This window comes from Syngnathus floridae, chromosome 14, assembly GCF_059516105.1.
Source record: "Syngnathus floridae isolate MCC-2025c chromosome 14, RoL_Sflo_1.0, whole genome shotgun sequence".
NCBI lineage: Eukaryota > Metazoa > Chordata > Actinopteri > Syngnathiformes > Syngnathidae > Syngnathus > Syngnathus floridae.
Window position 1 is genome coordinate 7,271,675 of NC_142426.1, and position 19,701 is coordinate 7,291,375.

The 19,701-nt window shown below is 42.4% G+C and overlaps 1 protein-coding gene across 2 annotated transcripts in view; it reads left to right on the forward strand.

Annotated features, from left to right (window-relative positions):
- Nucleotides 1–18,237, forward strand: part of lingo3b (leucine rich repeat and Ig domain containing 3b) — a 33,022-nt gene extending 14,785 nt beyond the window's left edge. For both annotated transcript variants that reach the window (XM_088396949.1, XM_088396950.1), the window contains exons 3-5: nucleotides 11,488–12,091; nucleotides 12,199–12,942; nucleotides 13,029–18,237. In XM_088396949.1, the coding sequence (XP_088253075.1) occupies nucleotides 11,537–12,091; nucleotides 12,199–12,942; nucleotides 13,029–13,598 (1,869 nt within the window). In that variant the 5' untranslated portion in view covers nucleotides 11,488–11,536 and the 3' untranslated portion in view covers nucleotides 13,599–18,237. The remainder of the gene's footprint in view (nucleotides 1–11,487; nucleotides 12,092–12,198; nucleotides 12,943–13,028) is intronic.
- The last annotated feature ends 1,464 nt before the right edge of the window (nucleotides 18,238–19,701 follow it).

Below are 19,701 nucleotides of genomic sequence, written 5' to 3' on the forward strand. Positions count from 1 at the left end.
TTTATTTTTTTTTTAGTGCTGCAGGAGGTTTTCCAATTCCCACAAAGACAGCTTTATGTGTTTTTTAATCTTCTGTGGTGGGTTTCCTCATCTTTTCGGAACATTTTTATTTTCCTTAGGACAAATAATAGAAAAAAAAAATTTTACTCAACCTGGGTCTATTTCAGGGATTGTCAATCGGTGGTTCGCGGCCTTCTCGTGGTCAGTGGTGGTATTGCAGGTGGTCCATGAAATTAGAAATGGAAAATAATTGTAACATTTTTAAACATAAAATTGATTCATTATTTCGACTTGATTTATTTTCCTGCTAATTCTGAGATTTTTTTAATGGTGAATCTGCCCGCATTTAAGTTTCACCTTGTGATCATCCCGCTCGAAAGATCGCGGCTATTAGATTGCTGGATGGTGATGAGGGTCCGTGCACGGACAAGGACATAAGACACACGTGATGATAGCAATGCACGCACGAGCAAGTCCAGGTTACATGCATACGGAATGAACCACTGACCTTGCGCTTTCATCTGAGGTCACTTGCTAAATTGGATTTAATAATCTCTCCGCTCTCATTTAGCACAACATTTCAAGCTAGTGACGACGCTTATCTTGTTTTTTTTTTTATGTCCTGGCATCTGACATGTGGAGTCAATCAAAAATATTTGCCCTCACTTTGTCATCATAAGGCAAGAACTGGCTGACTTTTACAACGCAACCTCCTAACCCGTACTTTGCTTTTCTTGATTTCATTTCGTTTGTCACAGTAGGCTGTGTTTCGCACCGCCGTCTTTTGCCCCCTTGTGCCCTTTTCATTTTGCTCCCTTTAATTCACTTTCTGCTCTGAATTTTCTCAGATGTGACCCCCCCCCCCCCCTTCTGGGTCTTTGGGTTCTCAGCCAGTCTGGCTGTTTGGCTTTCCACTCCCTGGTGAAGTTTCTTGTGGCTGCACCTTAGAATAAATTAGCATTTAGTTATGGCATGCTAAAAAAAAAAATCGTTTTGCTGCCACATTGTACCAGACGGTTTATTGACCTTCAAGCTGACCTTGAAATGGCGCAACAGTATTGCAAGCGGCGTCCACTCATTCCAATTATACAATGTCATTTCACACATTATGTATCGGCAATTCATTCGGAAATTCCATTATCACTCTTTTAACACATGAAACAGAATTGATAATTAGATGCATGCTGTTTTGGGACCTGAGTTCCCGTCGCACACGGCTCATTCTGTTGCGATAGCGGAACGGGGAATTGGAATCGTCTTTGATGCGGCGCCGAGACTGCTGTCTCTCGCTGTGAGCTTTTGATGGATTCAAATTTCGGACTCTGCCGCATTTCATTTTCCCTTTGACTCAAGTTTATTTGTTAATTAACTTTGCTGTGTTATTGAAGTTTGAAACGAAGCGTAAGGAGCCTCTTTGATTAGCCGTGATTAAAATCGCCTGTGACCGCTCCCACTACGGCGCAGTTCTCCCTTTCACCACGAGTAACACTGACTTATTTTGCCCCACAAGTACTTATAATTACCTGCTTTAAATTTCCATCTTGTGCTTAAGACTTCATTAAAAGCTGATGTAGGTCGTTTTTGGGTCACTGATGTTAAAGCTGCTCAATTACACTTTACCCTTTCAAACATGCATGTGCAAACCGTGTGTGTTAAATGCTAATGCAGATTAAAACAGCACCTTCTATTTGAAGCACAGAATCCATTAATGAATTGGTCGTGTGATTGCAGGAAACCTTTTTTCTTCACTTTCCTGTTTAATTGCTTGTGCATGCATGCGTGTGTGTGTGTGTGTGTGTGTGTGTAGCTAATCTATATAATGCCATCTGTACAGCCAAACCTAAGTGCAGCAGGGAACATTATTCATTAACTCTAACCACATGACCTCTGGCAAAGAGCACGACTGAAGTACCATTTTGTGTGTTCATTTCTGTGTGTGTGGTTACTTGCATCAGGTCAATCAGTCTGCAATGCCTCTCTGCTCTTTGCTACTTTGATGTGTGATTCTCAGTAGATGATCCATAAGGACTCTGTTAATGGATGCTGTTTGGCCATTGATTTCTCCTCTGATCCCGCTGCTTTGTTCAGATGTAAGACAGAAAATGTGTTTTCCTGCAACTCCGAGTTTGCCTCAGCTGAATGTGGTTTCGCGCCGGGCCAATTGGATTTTAATGATCCGACTACCATTTTTTAAAATCTTTTTCCTTATCGCTGCCCACTGCTCCCAGGTGAAATTAACACCATAAAAGGAATATTATGGAAATAACCGTTTAGGACACGTGTCATCGTTTTATTATGAGACACATCGGCGTTATGGTTTTGTGGAAAGCGCTGTTGTGTGTGAAAATCGAAATATATAGGCAATCATCCTCATCACATTGTTAAATATACTAAATTGCTGCTGCATTTCATTATTGTTAGTCATTTATCACAGAGGATAAAGAATATATGCCTCGAAAAAATCCGTATGGTAAGAGTGAATTTAGTGGGAAAATAGTCCTTGATGAAAATTGAAAAAAGAATAAATGTATTTAACAAGAAACATGAAGCAGAGTAGTGCCCTCCACCCCATCTGAAAAAAATCCTTGTGTTTGATAAAGGAAACAGAAATGATTGCAATTAATATAATTTTTTCTCTTTTTTGACATTTAATTTATTTCTGCAGCCTTTTTCCCCATTAGACAGCTTTCATAATGCTACTATTTTTGGGTCAATGTAGACGGCCAGATTTTCTCTGATGTCCTTTAGCAATGGCCTCTATTCCACACACACACACACACACACACACACACACACACACACACACACACACACACACACACACACACACACACACACACACACACACACAGAAGGAGCGCAGATTCAGGCATTATTTCTGCCTCGCTGCTACACAAACAGGATCGCGGAGGCCTGGGGACTGTTCACCATCAACACACACACACACACACACAAACACACACATTGACACAACCACATGTATGTCACCCTCCATGCAGAACTGCAGCCATGTGGAGATCCCTCGGGAAGGCGAGCACATATGTGTGCCTTTGTCCTTTCTATGTGTCAAGTGTAATAATTTTTTTGAGGTGGTGCGGAGCTTAAAGGTTAGCCGCTGCTTTCAAACGGAATCCTTCTGGCACCCTCATTTATAAAACACAAGTGTCTTTAAATCATGTGGTCCACTGACCTTCGTTTGTTTTCCCCGAAATTGGACACAGACCTGTTGTCCTGCAGCAAGGATGTCGGAAGAATCTGACAGTAACCGTTTTGTCTGCAGGCTTTAAATTCACAACATCGTTTTGCCGGATTCTGACCTTGACAAAGAGATTCAATTCAACCAGAAAGCAGAAAAAAAATATATCAACACAGCTTCCTTCTCATGCCTCAGATTAAGTTTCAACTACTTCGGTTGTGACATTGTTGAGCAACCTGAGCGACCCGAGCTCCCTCCATTATCATCCTTTCCTCCATTTCAGCATTAATTCATAAATTTATGATGTGAATCCAAATTGAGCAAAGACTCTGTCCTCTTGGCTGCATGTCGTTGGTCCAAAATGAATAATTCAACTACTGTGCTTGAAAATTAGGATCAGGGAGGAAATGGAAATATTTTGGAGACACTCTATTCTGGTTATTTTCAATTTGTGCTGTTTTTTTTTTCCCCCTTGCCTCTCTGCTCTTCCACCCAGCCGTTGGTACACTCGCCAGATTGAAAAGATTCTTCATTGTCTTGTCCTTGGGAGGGACTGCATACTAAGCAGAAACTGCTTTCCTTCCTTTTCCTGCTCCTTCTTTAGTACACATATATTTTTCATCCATGTGTGATGTGCACGCATTTGCTCTCCCGAGGTTGTCATGGTGATGATAGATGCGCAGATTTCTACTGAATAGCTTTGAGCGCACCATTCAGCAGACCGATTTCACTGGTTTTTTTCCTATTCAATATAATAATCAAACTGTCAATACTTCCTGTCATGTTATATAGAAGTGCATGTCCTTGAAAAGAAATGACAAATAAAAACACACCTTATGTGATTCTGCTCCACCTCCTGAGGCTTCATTGAAACTTTCTCGCCATGACCTCTCATGATGAACATTAGCGGCAACAAAAATGATAAGGAGAGTGAGTCCTTGAATTTTTATTGGGTGTACCCCAGGGAGAACTTCTATCATTGCTTTGTCTTCAATAGCTGAGCCCCATTAATATCTCTCCGAGCTGGAGGACGCTGCCGTTTAAATACCCCCCCCCCCCCCCCCCCTCGGGAATTTGGTCTGCCTTGGCTCCCTTTATGTCTACTTTTTGGGCCAAAGTCATTTGATAAATCAGTGGCAAAGTATTGCTCTTATCCGGATTTTAATTCTACATGACATTCTTGCAGCCAGCTTCAAATTAATTCAAAGTGCAGGCTGTACCTGAGGAGAAATGTCACTGCCTGATATCATTTCTGTAATCGGGACTGCAGCTACATTGTCCGGCTGACAATTTGCAGTCGTTAGTTATTTTATGACCTGACTGAGGGTAGATGAGCTGTAAACTCAAGCCCTAGGAAAGTGGAATTGGCCTCAAATGTCATCGCGGATAGCTTCGAGTTGTGGACACGGATTAGCTAATCGCTTCTGTCACCGTGCCGTTTCACTTTGGAGTCCTGATAACATCGGCAGGCTGCTGTCAGTCACAAACCACCCTCTCTCCCACTGACTCGGCCATCTTGCCCATTTGATCGCTTTTTTTTTTTCTTTTTTCTCTATATACCTCCCGGCCCCTCCAGCATCTCTTATTTGCTCAACTGCTTTTTCTGACCTTTCCAGAAACTTCCTCCCTTGAGATCCATTCGCTGTTTTCTCATTCTCGTCAGTGATCTGTTTCACTTCACAGTCCCGCTCTGCATTCTTTACAAAGCATTCTCACTTTTATACGACTGCCTTGTCTAAGTTTGTGTGCTTTTTGGCATGTTTGTCCTCCTTAGAGATTTTTTTTGGAAAACGGATTAAATTTATCTCCTCTCCATCCCCTGTTAAACTCCTCTTTTAAAATTAAATAAAATTAAATTAAATAAAATTAAATTAAATAAAAATAAATAAATAAATAAATAAATAAATAAATAAATAAATAAATAAATAAATAAATAAATAAATAAATAAATAAATAAATAAATAAATAAATAAATAAATGCAACCCTCTGGGCTGTCAGTTGTACAACTGCAATTTCCCAGCAGTGACAATACTGAGCTGAGGCCTTTGTTTCCTCAATACAGATCCACATCTTTCCTTGTCATCCCCCCCCCCCCCCCCCCCCACATGGTTGTCATCCTTCCATTTTTCTTTTTCTCTTTTCCATCCTTACCTCCGGTTGCTTCTTTCCTTTCTTGTCAGCCTGTCTCTTCATGCCCATATCTGAAGCGGTTAGTGACAGCTCCCATTGGTTGCGTGGGAAGAATCAGAGAAGCGGGCAGCCAATCAGCAGCCGGCCTAACAGGGTCACGATTATCCGTGAAGGAGTGCAATTACCCCGTGTATGACATCCCTGCCATGTCTGCGGATCTCATGCTCGCACCGTCACCTGCTCTTTGACGGGTTTACGGTCAAAAGCTCTTCTCATCTGGAGTTTATTCATTGATTTCTAAAAGCCATCTTCTTCATCTGGGTCAAAGCCAAATGAAAATTGCGGCCACAAATTCTTCCTTTGTCGCTCTTCGAAGACCATGAAAGCTTTCGCACATCCTCCCTCCCCCTCCCATTTATCTTCTGCAAATCACATGCATCTTGGTCATGTGACCACTAAATGAAAGATTCATCCATAAAAACGATGCCGGTTGGGGTCTCGCTGGAAGCTTCGGCATTATCGAGCAACAGCAGGATTTCTCTGCACCTCGGAATAAGAGTCAGACTTAATTTGCATCATTAAATTGTCAAGCAGCGAAATAGCTCCGACCTTCGTCCATCATTAGTGACTCCTTCCCTCCTGTTTCATCCATCATACTGTCTGGTTTCCAACAGATGACAGGCTGATATTTGCATACTGTTTCCCGTTACACAAACTCATTTTATTCACAGTGGATCCTGGACGTCTTGCTTTCACATCTATTGAGCAATAATATTGAATTGATTTTTTTTGTTCTGACTCCAAATCCACATTTCCACAAGGTCGAAAATGGGGCGGTAGCCTTTTGGGTGAAGCAATTGCTAAGGGGGGCGGGTTCTCCTCAGAGGCACCTTGGCTATCATCTCAATCTACGTCCGAACGTGACTTCACTCCCCAATCGGCCGCTCCGTTTTGTTATCAGGACCCTCATTAGCCTTCAGACAGGAAATGGCCTCCATTCATAACCCGCCTCAACCTCCGTAATCATAACCAAGATGGCTCTTTTTCGGTAGTACACCTCATCTATCATCCAGCTCCACAACTGACTTTCAAAATAAGCCCAAAACATCTCGGTTTTAATCTTTCAACGTACATGATCAAGGTGAAAATATCGAATAAAATGACGGAGTTAAGGATTTGAATCTAGTTTGAGTTAAGTGCCTTCATTTCACGACCACACTCAAAATAGCTCGTATCTCAAACCTGTAAAATAATCACTCCAACGGTAAAGAGCTTTTTCTAACCAGACTCCCCTCAAGTCGTTTAAAAGATTTTTTTTTTCTCACAGCGCCCAAGATTTTCTGACACACGAGCTACATAATTAACGAGCCATCTCCATCCACACCAGTAATAAGGCCAATGATATCCCTGGGGTGAGACTAATTTAATGCATGTCATATTGTATGTCACTCAAAATCATGACTGTCTACTTGTGTTAACGTTTTTAGAATCCCTTTGCTGAAGGGTCACTTTTGATTTAATAGTGGATTTATAAATAAATTCATCTGACTTTTTATTACCTTCCACTCAATGGTGCTTTAACGGCTTGACTTGTGCCCTAATGTGTCACGCCGAGATAAACAATTGCGCCGGATCGTTTTACCGCAATGTCCTCTTTGTCAATTTCTGCCTGAGCGTGGCCACATTTTGACTTCAGTTGTGCACGTAGCAGTTCTAACGACTTGTAAGGATCGAACGTATGGTTGGCACGGAGCCCGGCTTGTGATCGATGGTGCCGGCTCTTGATCAAAACTACGGTGTGGACACAAATTAGAAGTCATGTGATGGAAACGCAACACAGTTGAAGTGAGGAAGACAGAAAAAGATTCTTGTTGTGGATAACAGGCCCAAGCTTGACATAAAGCCATTAAGGCGGGTTCAAATCTATTTTTATGCCACTCATTGTCAAATTTCCAGCTAATTGTTTCGGCTTTTCTGCGATTGACTTTTGACACGTCCAGATTTGGCAGTCAAGCTCACGTGAGGTGTCTGTGACATAAGTAAATATACGCACGACATTAAAAGTGACCTAAATTTAGCGTTAATGTGCGGGTGACTTTTTGTAAACTAATCTGCTCCTCTTTTTAGCCGGTCGGTATGCTACTAATGTCTGCCGATGCCCCGGAGGTTTACGAACCTTGAACCTTGAGGTCACGTGACTTCATTAGGATCTGGAAACTGTGATGTCACATGGTAGAAATAGCGTGAGATTTGCAATCTGAGCGGTCGATGGAAAAACGAGAGGCCTGAAAGTTATAGTGGGGGGGCGGGGCTTCAACATATGTGTACTTAGTATACATCCCGCCGCTTTCACGCCTCATTTGCCTAATCAAAGGTCCATTGTTGTCGTCGCATAAAAAGCTAAGCATCATGACAGCACAGGCGCGTTACTCTATCCCCATGTCAGTCAGTCGATTGTGTGTTATGAGGGTCGTTATGGCCGAATTGTCGGTGCAAAGCAACAGATGGGAAGTTAGATTCAAATTGGCTGCGCCGCCATTGAAGAGAACAAACAACACTTTCAATAATGCCGTGTTTTGTTTTGTGCTTTAATTCTGACGTTCCTGCTGTGGCGGACTCACTGATGCTGGAAATTTTCATGTGTAGGCTTACATGGAGCATTTTTGATGTACATCACTGAAATGATCTGGAAGGGGTCTTTTTATCAATATTATTATTTTATATATATATATTTGTTTTTAAATTAGTATTATTTGTATTATATTTTTATATTTAATAATGTAATAAAATAAATATATAAGAATATATACAATCATTAATATTATATTTTAATAATTATTATCATTATTATTATTATTATTTACAAACAACAGTGTTGCCATTAACATTACATGCAAGGAAAGGATGATGTTTTGACAAGTAGGTGGTTCCATTTCCACGGGGAGCATGCACAAACAAATACAACTCGCCTCCACACGCACACGCACACACAAGTAAACAAACCAGCAAAGCCAGCGCTGTGTGGGAGCACATAAAAAAAAAAAAAAACACGGCGAAATCCAAAATGTGTTTTTCTCTGCAATACTTTTGATGGGATAATCTGCAAAGAGGAATGACATAAGCAATCACCGCTCACATATAATTGAACATAATGAGGCTTTTTTTTTTATTTTTGCATAATTTTCATTTTGAAATGCCGCATAAAAGTGCTCTATGATTGCAGTGAACTCAACTCCGTTATTCTAAAAAGATGCTTCAAGCTGCATATTGCCACTTGGTGATGGGAGGGGGAGGAGAGAGGGGGGGGGGGGGGTCAGTGCAAAAAGATTTTGCATAAGTCACAAGCTGTCTTACTGATGAGACGTCAACCTCTGTGTGTGCACGCAGCCATCAAGCAAGAGGGCTGATGCATCCCCAGAGGACGGAACTGAGTCTCGCACACTGCGCACAAACGAGCCAAAGACACAACGTTACATCATAAACGCCATTGATTGTGCTTTGCTTGCATGATGTGTGCAGTCGTGTCGTGGTAAATTCCTAAAGTCGTACCAATGCCCAAATATAATTTTGTTGTATTTGCATTCATGACACATGCTAGCAGCTATTGTTAAAAACAAACAAAAAAAAGCTATATGTAGGCTTGTATAACTTCAGATAAGCTTTTTTGTATTGATTGGCTTCCTGGAAGGGAATTTCAACAGCCTCATTGCCTGTAAAGCGATGTTATGAGCGACTACAGTCGTGCGTGGCTGCTGTTTGCCGATGAAGCTGAGGCTTGAAGGGAAAATCTTTACTTTATGGCTCCAAAGGGTTTCACAAACATATATTTTGATCTGCAAACACTTTGTACTATTGAAACAGAGAATTACTTGTTACTTTTCTCTATGGTAAAATCCCTTCTTGTCTTTCGATCTGTAGCCGAGATTAACTAAAGGTCAAACTTGACCGTATGTCAGTCTCCATCAGTTTACACTCGCTGGCATGTGACTCATTGGGAAGGACGAAGGAGCTGCAAGGTTACGTGACTCGGCAAGATGATGAGAATCGTATTGTGGACAGCTCACAACAATACAGTGTTGTTTTTCTGACTTTTTCGTTCTACTCCTTACATTTGTAAACAGTCGAGTGTCCTTCTCTGTGTACGACGAAAATGTGTGTTCAGCATCTGCCCTTGAGTTGAGCGGTGAGGACTTTGTCTCTCACAATGTCAACTCACCCATTCATGCTGTGCCATTTTTCGGTAGGATAACGCTCGGGGTGTTTCGATTTGGCTTTTCATGCAGCACAGAGCTTTAAAGGCCGGAATCGTCACACAATAACAACTCTAAAAATCTTTTTACATCATTTCGTTTGAATGCAGAACTGCCTGAATGTTTATTTAGGAGCCGTGGTGGTGCGCTCTGTTCCAACCAGAAGCAGAGGTTTGCTGTTTTGTTGTTACGATCATGTTGAACGCTTGCCGCCTGACAGCACGAGGCTGAGTCGTCGCGGAGAACTGGGTCAGTTTGAGCAGCAGTCTGCATAGACGCTTTTTGTTTTGTCTCCCAGCGAAAAATGGAAAATTGTGCCAGATTTGGGGCCGGGCTTCAAGATATGTGTTTTGTTTTCTTTTGTAAAATGGAGGAACAGTTATGTCCTCAGGCTTGTACAAACCCCACGGGATTCATCGCTTTCCATCTCATTTCCATTATTTAAAACCATTGTCCACCATAAACACTATATATATATATATATATATATATAGATAGATAGATAGATAGATAGATAGATAGATAGATAGATAGATAGATAGATAGATAGATAGATAGATAGATAGATAGATAGATAGATAGATAGATAGATAGATAGATAGATAGATAGATAGATAGATAGATAGATAGATAGATAGATAGATAGATATTAATCAAGTCTAAATAAATATTTTCTTCTTAAAAATCTTACAATTATTTTCCATTTCCAATTTTGCAGACCACCTGCAATACTGCCACGGACCACAAGAGGGCCACGGACCACAGGTTGACAACCCCTGTGATAGCCGAAGGCTCAAATTCTCACAAACTTAGATGTTCTCACCTCTATACTGAGAATCGAATTAAGAACGAGCTGTTTATGTGAAAATGTTCCAAGTACGGAGCAGAAAGTGGCGCAAACAATTGCTGTTTTTGCTTTTTGCTGCTGTTATTTAATCATCTCGATAACCTTAGCCCCTTGCTCGCAGTTGTCGGCCGTTCACTTGTAATGTGATTGAGTAAATAGCACAAGATTTGTGGATTATTGCTCTTTGCCTGCACTGGCAGAGAGGTCTCTGTTATTACATTTTGGCTGCATATTATTCCTGTGACTTACACTCGAGCCCTCTCTCATGAAATTACTCTCAGAGAAACCTTGTGGTGGTTTTCTGTTCATCTTCAAAAAGTCAATCTTTTCAAAACATTTCTTTTTCTTTTGCAAGTGGAACGACACTGAGTTGCTCAAGATCTAATGTCCGAAAGTGACGGTGTTCATGTGGAAAAGTCAAGCGTGGGAGGAATGACGGGTTGCTCAAAGGAACGTTCAAGCACAAGTGATTCATCTCATCTGCGTGCAAGGAGAAAGAAAACGATTTACAATCTGTGATCGGCAAAAAGCTTCTTCATCCTACGCACTCACGCCTCATCACACACCTGACCAAATAGCCCAATATGACTTGAGTTTATGACGCCAAATACTTTTCTTTCATATCTTTATGCACTGCGATGATAAATTCATTTGTTCAAATGGAACAGTCTCAGTGCAACAAGGAGACGCATGCGTACGTGCATAAATAATCTGACTTGCAAGAAGCTCCTCGTGTCCCAGTTCCCCCATCCAAAACCATAGATGAATTAGTCAAATGACAAATTATCTTAAATATCTTAAACGGATCGGCGTACCCGACGGGAGCTTGTCAGTAGTATTTTTAAACCGTGTCATGATATGCCGCAAATCTCTCCGGCTTTCGGTATGATATTACTTAAGCCACTGGAAGCATGGATAATTTATGGCAGAGTGGATGTAATTTTTATGAGCCTTCAAGATAGCAGACGATAGGCTTCATCTTTCTTTTTCACAACCTAGAGAGTATTTTTACTTATACTTGACGTATTTGACTCCCTCTTCTTGTCTTGTGCTTATCTCACAGGTGCAAGTGACCCTGCCTGCAATAGGGGAGGAGTCCCAGAACCAGGGCCATGATTGGCTCACCTGGCCCTGGTGGGCGTGCCTTAGTGCCACGGCCGAAAAAGTGGCGGGCAGTCCTGGCTGCTTCTCTGGTTGCCGTCTTAACTTTGACGCTGCCGGGAAGTAGCCAGGCCTGTCCGCCGCGTTGCGAGTGCTCGGCTCAGCTGAGGTCGGTGTCGTGTCAGCGGCGGCGGCTCACCAATATCCCCGAAGGAATCCCCACCGAGACACAGCTCCTGGATCTCAGCAGGAACCGACTCCGATGGGTGCAAGCGGGCGATCTAGCGCCGTACCCCCGGCTGGAGGAAGTGGATCTTAGCGAAAACCTCATCGCCACATTAGAACCCAATTCCTTCGCGAGTCTGCCCAATCTGAAAGTGTTGAAGTTGAGGAGCAACCAGTTGAAGTTAGTGCCCATGGGGGCCTTTGCCAAACTTGGCAATCTGACCAGCCTGGACCTGAGCGAGAACAAGATTGTGATTCTGTTGGACTACACCTTCCAAGATCTTAAGAGTTTGAAACACCTGGAAGTGGGAGACAATGAACTGGTTTATATTTCCCACAAGGTAGTCTTCAGCATTACGATTTGAATGATTGCATGACATCATAAGTCTAAGCTGTTTTGAAGGAACATCACAGTGACCATTCAACCCTCTGTTTACCAAATTTTCAGGCATTCTCTGGGCTACTGGGACTGGAAGATCTCACCATAGCCCGCTGCAACCTGACATCCATCTCAGGCCAGACATTGTCCTATCTCCGCAGCCTGGTCACCCTCCGCCTCCATCACCTCAGCATCATGGCTCTGGAAGACCAGAATTTCCGCAAGCTTTCAAACTTGAGAGCTCTGGACATCAACCACTGGCCATACCTGGAGTACATCTCACCTCTTAGTTTCCAGGGTCTGGATCTCCACTGGCTCTCCATTACCAACACCAACATCACGTCCGTCCCATCTGGCTCCTTCAAAAACATGGTGCATCTAACCCACCTCAACCTTTCTTACAACCCCATCACAGCACTGGAACCTTGGGCCTTCAGAGATTTGCTAAGGTTGAAGGAGCTCATCATGGTCAGCACAGGGTTGATGACTGTGGAGCCCCATGCTCTCGGAGGTCTCCGTCAGCTCCGGGTCCTGAACTTCTCCTCAAATGACCTTCAGACTTTGGAAGAGGGTTCCTTCCACTCTGTGAACAGTCTGGAGACTATCAGAGTGGACGGGAACCCTCTCATGTGTGACTGCCGTCTGTTGTGGATCCTGCAAAGGCGCAAGACCCTCAACTTTGACGGCAGAGTACCGGTGTGTGCAGGACCCGTGGAGGTGCAAGGGGTCATCCTGAGTAGCTTCACCGATTCTGCACTCTTTGATCATTTTACATGCCAGAAACCTAAAATACGCAACCGCAAGCTTCAGCAGGTAATTGGATGGATATTTCTTTATTTATGCTAGGGAATGGCGGCAAAGCACTACTTTTACACTTTTTTTTTTGCCGCTTCTTCCAGGTGACAGCCCGAGAGGGCCAGCCGGTGAATTTCCTTTGCCGTGCCGAAGGAGAACCGGCGCCGGCTATCATCTGGATATCCCCACAGCGTCGACGGATCACAGCTAAGAGCTCGGGCCGCGTCACCGTTCTCCCAAGTGGCACCTTGGAGATCCGTTACGCCCAGCTTACTGACAGCGGAACGTATATCTGCATCGCCAGTAATGCCGGAGGCAATGACACCTACTTTGCTACGCTCACAGTTCGCAGCCAGCCAATGGATGCAGCCTCAGCCTTTTTTCTCAATCGCTCGCTCTACAGCGGCGAGTTCTTCAACGATACAAACCTGAATAGCACTCGGGTGTTCCTTAAATTTACCTTGGACTTGACCACCATCTTGGTCTCCACGGCAATGGGTTGCATCACTTTTCTGGGGGTGGTCCTCTTCTGTTTCCTGCTCTTGTTCGTGTGGAGCCGAGGACGGGGCCAACGCAAGAACAACTTCACAGTGGAGTACTCCTTCCGTAAATCCGAGCCCGCTACGGGGAGCTCTTCCGGAGGGACCCGGAAGTTTAATATGAAAATGATATGAAACAACGCAGCCAGGGGTCCTTCGGGGGAGGCATGAGCACGTCTCAAAAAAAACGTGTTTGACACACGTAAACACACACAGCCACTGAATCGCACCATGATTGCTGTCAATGGCTTCTGAGTTGCTATTTTAAAACAGGAGCCAGGATTCAATCTGTAAAAAGTTATGTTTAAAATTATACAGTAAGAAAATACAAAAAGAGATGGAAATGAAAATCCTTCATGCTTTATATCAATTCATGGAAGAGTGGCTTTCTCTCTGCTTTCATTAATAGGGGATTGGGGAAAAAAAATTAATTTTAATTTAAAGTTCTCTTTCCTGCTGTTTTGCAGTTGGGTCGTTTAAAAAAATAATTTATACTTTTCTTGATATTAAGTACATATTTTTAAGAAGCATGCATGGCAGACTGAGACGAGGGTTAAATCCTTCAGTGATGTCACCAATTATAATTTACAAAATGTATATAAATATTTACAAATAACTTATTGAAGCTTTGGAATGAGGAAAAAAAAAGATTTGGTCTTTATTGGGTTATTTGCGACATTAGCTGTGTGAGTTTGGGACGAGCACGCCGGCCAAGGGTTGCCATGGTGTTCCGTGTCCGTCTAGTTTGGTTCAAAGACAAACCCGCTGGACACAGAGCACCATGGCAACCAAAAGAACCAACGCAACAGAGAGCACCGGGACTGGCTTGTTTGCCAAAAGCGAGATTGGAGGGGTCAAGTAAAAAGGATGGAAGCGGTCATCTTCCTCCTCTTTGCAACATTAAAAGGCAAACGCTGAGCTGCAATGGGCAGATGAGCGCTGCTCTTTTGTCCCTCAGCTCTCTGCTGCGTTGGTGGACAGCTGACCTTCCAAACACTGCCAGGGGGGGGCAGCCTGGATGGTTGGCAACTTCTCAGAGGCAGACAGAGGACACGCCGCAGACAACACGCTGACACGTGCACAATCATCCTCACACATCCACAAATGAGTAACCTACATCTTGCGGTACACGGACAGTCGATGTTCTCTCAGGAAAAGGCAAATTACGAAAGTGGCTATCGGCTAGAACATTCCAGCAATAATTCATTCCCTGGGCGAAAGTTGTTAGATATTTATGAATGAAGAAACTAAGCTTTGCTTTTATGGAGTATCTTAAAGCCCGTGCAGCGAAGAGCTTTTCATTAGTGCAAAAAATGAACAAGTCCAACCGTCAGCACTCCCATTTAACGTAAATTTGAATGTGATTGGATGATTCTGTCCACAGACAACCAAGTTACATGGGGGTGTGCACACTTTTGCAACCTTTTTTTTTTTTCAATGAAATACAGATTATAGGTCAGATAAATAATGATTTTGTGCTTGGTCTAGCGATCATACATATTTTTTTCATATCGCACAAACTTGGCATTTGAATGGCAGCTGTGTGGACTTTTGATCTCCACTAGGTACACACCAAAAAAAAAAGTGTGCCTGCTTTTTCTCTGTCTCTGCGATGGTCGGCGTGCAAATGTCTCTGCCTCCCCTAGCCCAGTGCACCCCCTACTCCCCCCACTTGCCCAACCTTCCCCATACACCCCACTGGGTCCTCCTTTTGGGAGGGGTCCCTGGCTGGAGACCACAGAAACAAATGTAAATGAAGTCACGTTAACCCTACCCACAACATCTGCATTGTGCAGTAGAAAGTGGTACTGTGTTTTTTTTTTTGTTAGTAGCTTCTCTCGGAGCTGATCTGTTATTTCTATCCGTTGTTCGTCATCCAGTTTTGAGTTCCTCGTCTTTCGTCATCTGTAACACTCGTTTCTCCGTGTGGGCCTGTTCTGTTCTCAACACATACTTAAGCTCCCTCAGTGTTGAAATTTTAATAACTTGGCACATATTTTGTTCAAATTCTAAAGGACATTTTTGTCATGAGCTGACCAAAAATAATTTGAATTGCCCATCTCTGAGTTTGTTTCATATTTAAACAGATCAATTCATTTAATGACATTTTATTTCGGCATTTCAATTTGATTTTAGCTTAGAAATGATTAAAGTAACTGACAGATCAATTTTATTTAGTCGTATTGCCTCACTGTGTTGAGAACAGACCCCCCCATGCACCCCCCTTCCAAATCGTAATTGTATCCTCTCCCTTAATCACGCCACTTGTGTTTCCATCCGTCCATCTTCCCCAGTGGAAATTAGGTTTAGAAGACATCAGGAATGTCCGTAGTGATCTGCGATGGTGTTATTATGTGCACATCAATATAAGAATAGTTAAGGGTGAGTTTTGTTGTTAACTTCCTTCTCTGTCTTCTCCCTCTTTGCCATCTCTCTCCCTCTGGACATTTTGGCATCCTCCTTCTTCTCCGGTTCACAGTATTAGGCTGGAATGTGGTTGTGTGGTAGTAGACACGTGTTCCGTGTGCTCGTTGTGTCGTCGTGGTGGGATGCCATTCAAACTGGGTGGAGTTTTTAAAAAAATATGGAAGGGGTGACCCAGGTTTCCTAAAAACAAAAGAAAATCCCTCCTTCTCCTCCCAAAACATGACTGGGACTTTCCTGCTCTGCACTGGGATATTTCTCTGGCTGTGATTTGTTTTTTTTTCTACAGATTTCTTCCACTACACCTGAAGAAGAACGTCATCACCACAATCCAACGCACAATGCTTTGGACATTGACATTTTACTCAAGGATTGAAAGAACCACTCAGTCCCTAAGACTTTTTTTTTCTGCTTCTTTTGCTTGTATCCATTTGCAAAGCCTTTGAATCAAGCCTTTCTGAGCATTCCCTCCGTAAACATTGAGTAGCTTTAAAGCCATCGCCTCCGTCTATAGCTCGATTCATCTCTGCTGCGATTCTTCAGAAAGTAGGCTTAGCAACGTCCCCCCTCCTCCCTCCTCCGGAATGCCTGAGGTTGGTTTATCGTCACCGAGACGCTCCATTTACAGCAGCAGCAGATTTATTAGGATATGGGAAACGCTTGCATTATATAGATTGTTCTGGTTTCAACATTTCACTTGTATAAATTCAAAAACGGCCTCAATTTCGGTGAGGAACGTAACCATCATTTTCGACTTGGCTCTCCGTCATTCCAGCCACCTCTAAATGAATGCATCTTCACTCCAGCTTGATTTTTTGATTGGCTCAGACTTGACTTGCTTTACCATAGCTGAGGGACGCATTAATAGGATAACAGTGAAGCCAGCTTGGCTGATTTGGTAGTCACATTTCCAAAACAGACTTCTCAGAAATAGTGGAGGCCAGAAATATGTCGATGCAAATGACTGCAAGTGCAATTGTCAACAGATATTCAAACGTGTGAGGCAAAACTGGGATGTCTGAAACCCGTCCAGAACATTTCCAGCGATGTAATACTGTACTGTGCTGCCCTCTAGTGGCCGTTAAGAGTAACAGCAAGAGCGCTGTGCACTAAGACGCTGCTAGAAAATGACAGCTTTTGGTTTCTCGGTAACAAATAATTATAAGGAGACTAAAATTGACTGTTGTGATCATTGACTAGTCAGTGCTGTAATGATTTTCTCACAAGGCTCCAATAGAGCAAAAGAAACTGTTCTTTTTCCTATTTTCCTCACCGCCTACAAAACAATTACTCACAACATTGGCGCACTGCCTTTTGCAGAGTCATCGCTCTTTTGCCAAATGCTTACCTGCACTTGTTTGGGACCAATGACAAGAAGGACTGACAATGCAGAGTAGACATAAAAAGTGAACACCCCCCACCCCCAAATGTCAGTTTTTTGTGATATACGTCATCAAGATTTTAAAATCTTTTTCAACTACGAATGTGAAGGATAACCTGGACAAAGTTTTCTGGGGTCTGCAGCTATAGATAAGTGATTAGTATGCCAAGGATGCTGGTGGGTCTGATCAATGCTGTGCGAGGACCGGATTATCAATGGAATACGTTCATTGATCTATCTTGAACCTTGTCACTGGAACAATTCCTTTCAAGGAGTGGGAGGAGGAAAGAGACCTGCTTGGCACTCATTACCTTTTAAAATGAAATAACAAGCTGGAGTTTAATATTAATTCTCCTGGTCAATAGTGACATAACACATTTTCCTATATTGATGGAATTGCTCGAGTGCAGAAATATACCAGACAATTGTATTACATTTTGTCTGGGTTCTTATCCTGGCGTTGAATTTTTCAGAAAGCGGTCTCATTTATTTATTTATTTTTTGCACCTCTTTTATTAGGTCCGGATATATTGTGCTCCAATTAAATTCAAATCCAATGTAAAGACAAACATTGCTAACTTAAAATGGGCAATCACTAAAGCATGTCAAGGAGAGACTGTTATGAACCTTATGGGAACTCTGAGCATCCAGTCGTCTGTTGAAAAAAAAAAAATCTTTGTATTAAAATGTGCAAATCCTTGGGTGTGAAGAATGTACATATAGATCTATTAGCCATATGGTGTCATCAAATCTGTAGACTTTGTTGCCATGTCTGACAGAGGAAAATGACTGTTGACTGTAAATATTGTAGGTATAGTCAAATAGAGTATAGTAATATAAAAGTTGCTGTAAGTAGTGCTTTTTTTTCTCCAGGGATCACGCATGTTTTGATGAGTTCCATTGCCGCTTGGTCTCAATGGGAAAGAAAACACAATAATGTAAAATTGCAAATAAAAACAAAACACAAGAGTTCTTTATTTTAATTATTTCATCGTGTTTTATATACTGACTGGCGAAACATCCCATATAAAAGAAATTAGGCTATAAAGTAGGTTTTGCATTCAGAAGGAAACGTATAAATCATCAATGTTTATTGCAATTCTTATGATCACCACTAGATGGCGCTGGTTACCCAATAACGTAATTGGAGGAATTTTGATACAAATGAGCAAGGACTCAAAATATATTGCCACATAATCTGCTTTATCAGCTGTTTTCTTCAGCATGTCCTTTTCCTCGTATTTCGTTTCTAATTTTTTTTAACTGGGTACACAAGAATAATATGTGTACAGTATGTGTATTTAATTATATAAGTAATATTTAATAATATGTATGGAACATTATAAGAAATATTTCCCTCTGTGTTACCCAAAGTCGAGTGACGGTCAAACGCCGCCCTTTTTGACTGCTTATATTTTTTCTACCACCAGATGAAAGCAGAGCACCTCATTTGGAATCCACCACCACCACCACCACCACCACCACCACCACCACCACAAACAACGAGACGCAGGTCTGCTAATTGGTTGAATCTTTATTTTCTTTATCAGTCCATACACACAATTTGCCCTTGCGTTTTCCTTTCTGAATTGTTTGTGAAGGCAGACAAATGTACCATTTTTTTTTTTTTTAGGAGAGGTGAAGATAAGAAGGTAGGCTTTCTGGGTGACCGCCATTTGAGTGTTCACGTGTGTGTGTGTGTATATCTTTGCATGTGCGTGCAGGCATTTGATCTTCGATTAGATGTCCGCTTAACATGTCAGAGCCCGACTCCCTTTGCAACACCGGAGAGGGTCCTGGGTGCCTCCCAGCGAAAAGGTCACTCTCCGTAGGTCAAAGGTGAACCCGCACACGAGCACATTTCTTAAAGAGCCGTCCTTCATCTTCCCTTTGCATCTCTCCTGTCCAGTTTCACTGCCCTCCTCCTCCATCACTCTCTCTCTCCCTCCATCTTTTTTGTCTCTTTGCTCTATTTGAAATTGATTGTCTCCTACCATCACAAAGACACTTGGTTCTGATTGATTGATTGGCTGCGGGAGAGGGAGAGAACATTGACACGGGGGCTTCCACAGCTCTGAAGGGAAAACAAATGACGCCATTTTGATGCACTGGAAGAAAGCGCCTTTCAGCAGCAAGCCCGGCGCTCTGTTTGTTTGCACTCGGGCCAGCTCTTAAGGCTGACAAACACCCCCGGCCCATCGAATCGAACAGGAGATTAAATACAGGCGAGCTGAAATACAGCAAACAAATTCAAACCACAAAGCCGCTCTCGTACTTGCATGGTTTAAAAAGAAATGAATAAATAACCTTTAGACATACATGTGGAGAATATTTCCACGCTAAGGGAAGTAACAAGAGACAAAAAGATCAGGGGAAGACGATGGACTGACGCTGGTGTACATACAAATACACATAATTTCTACAAATACATAA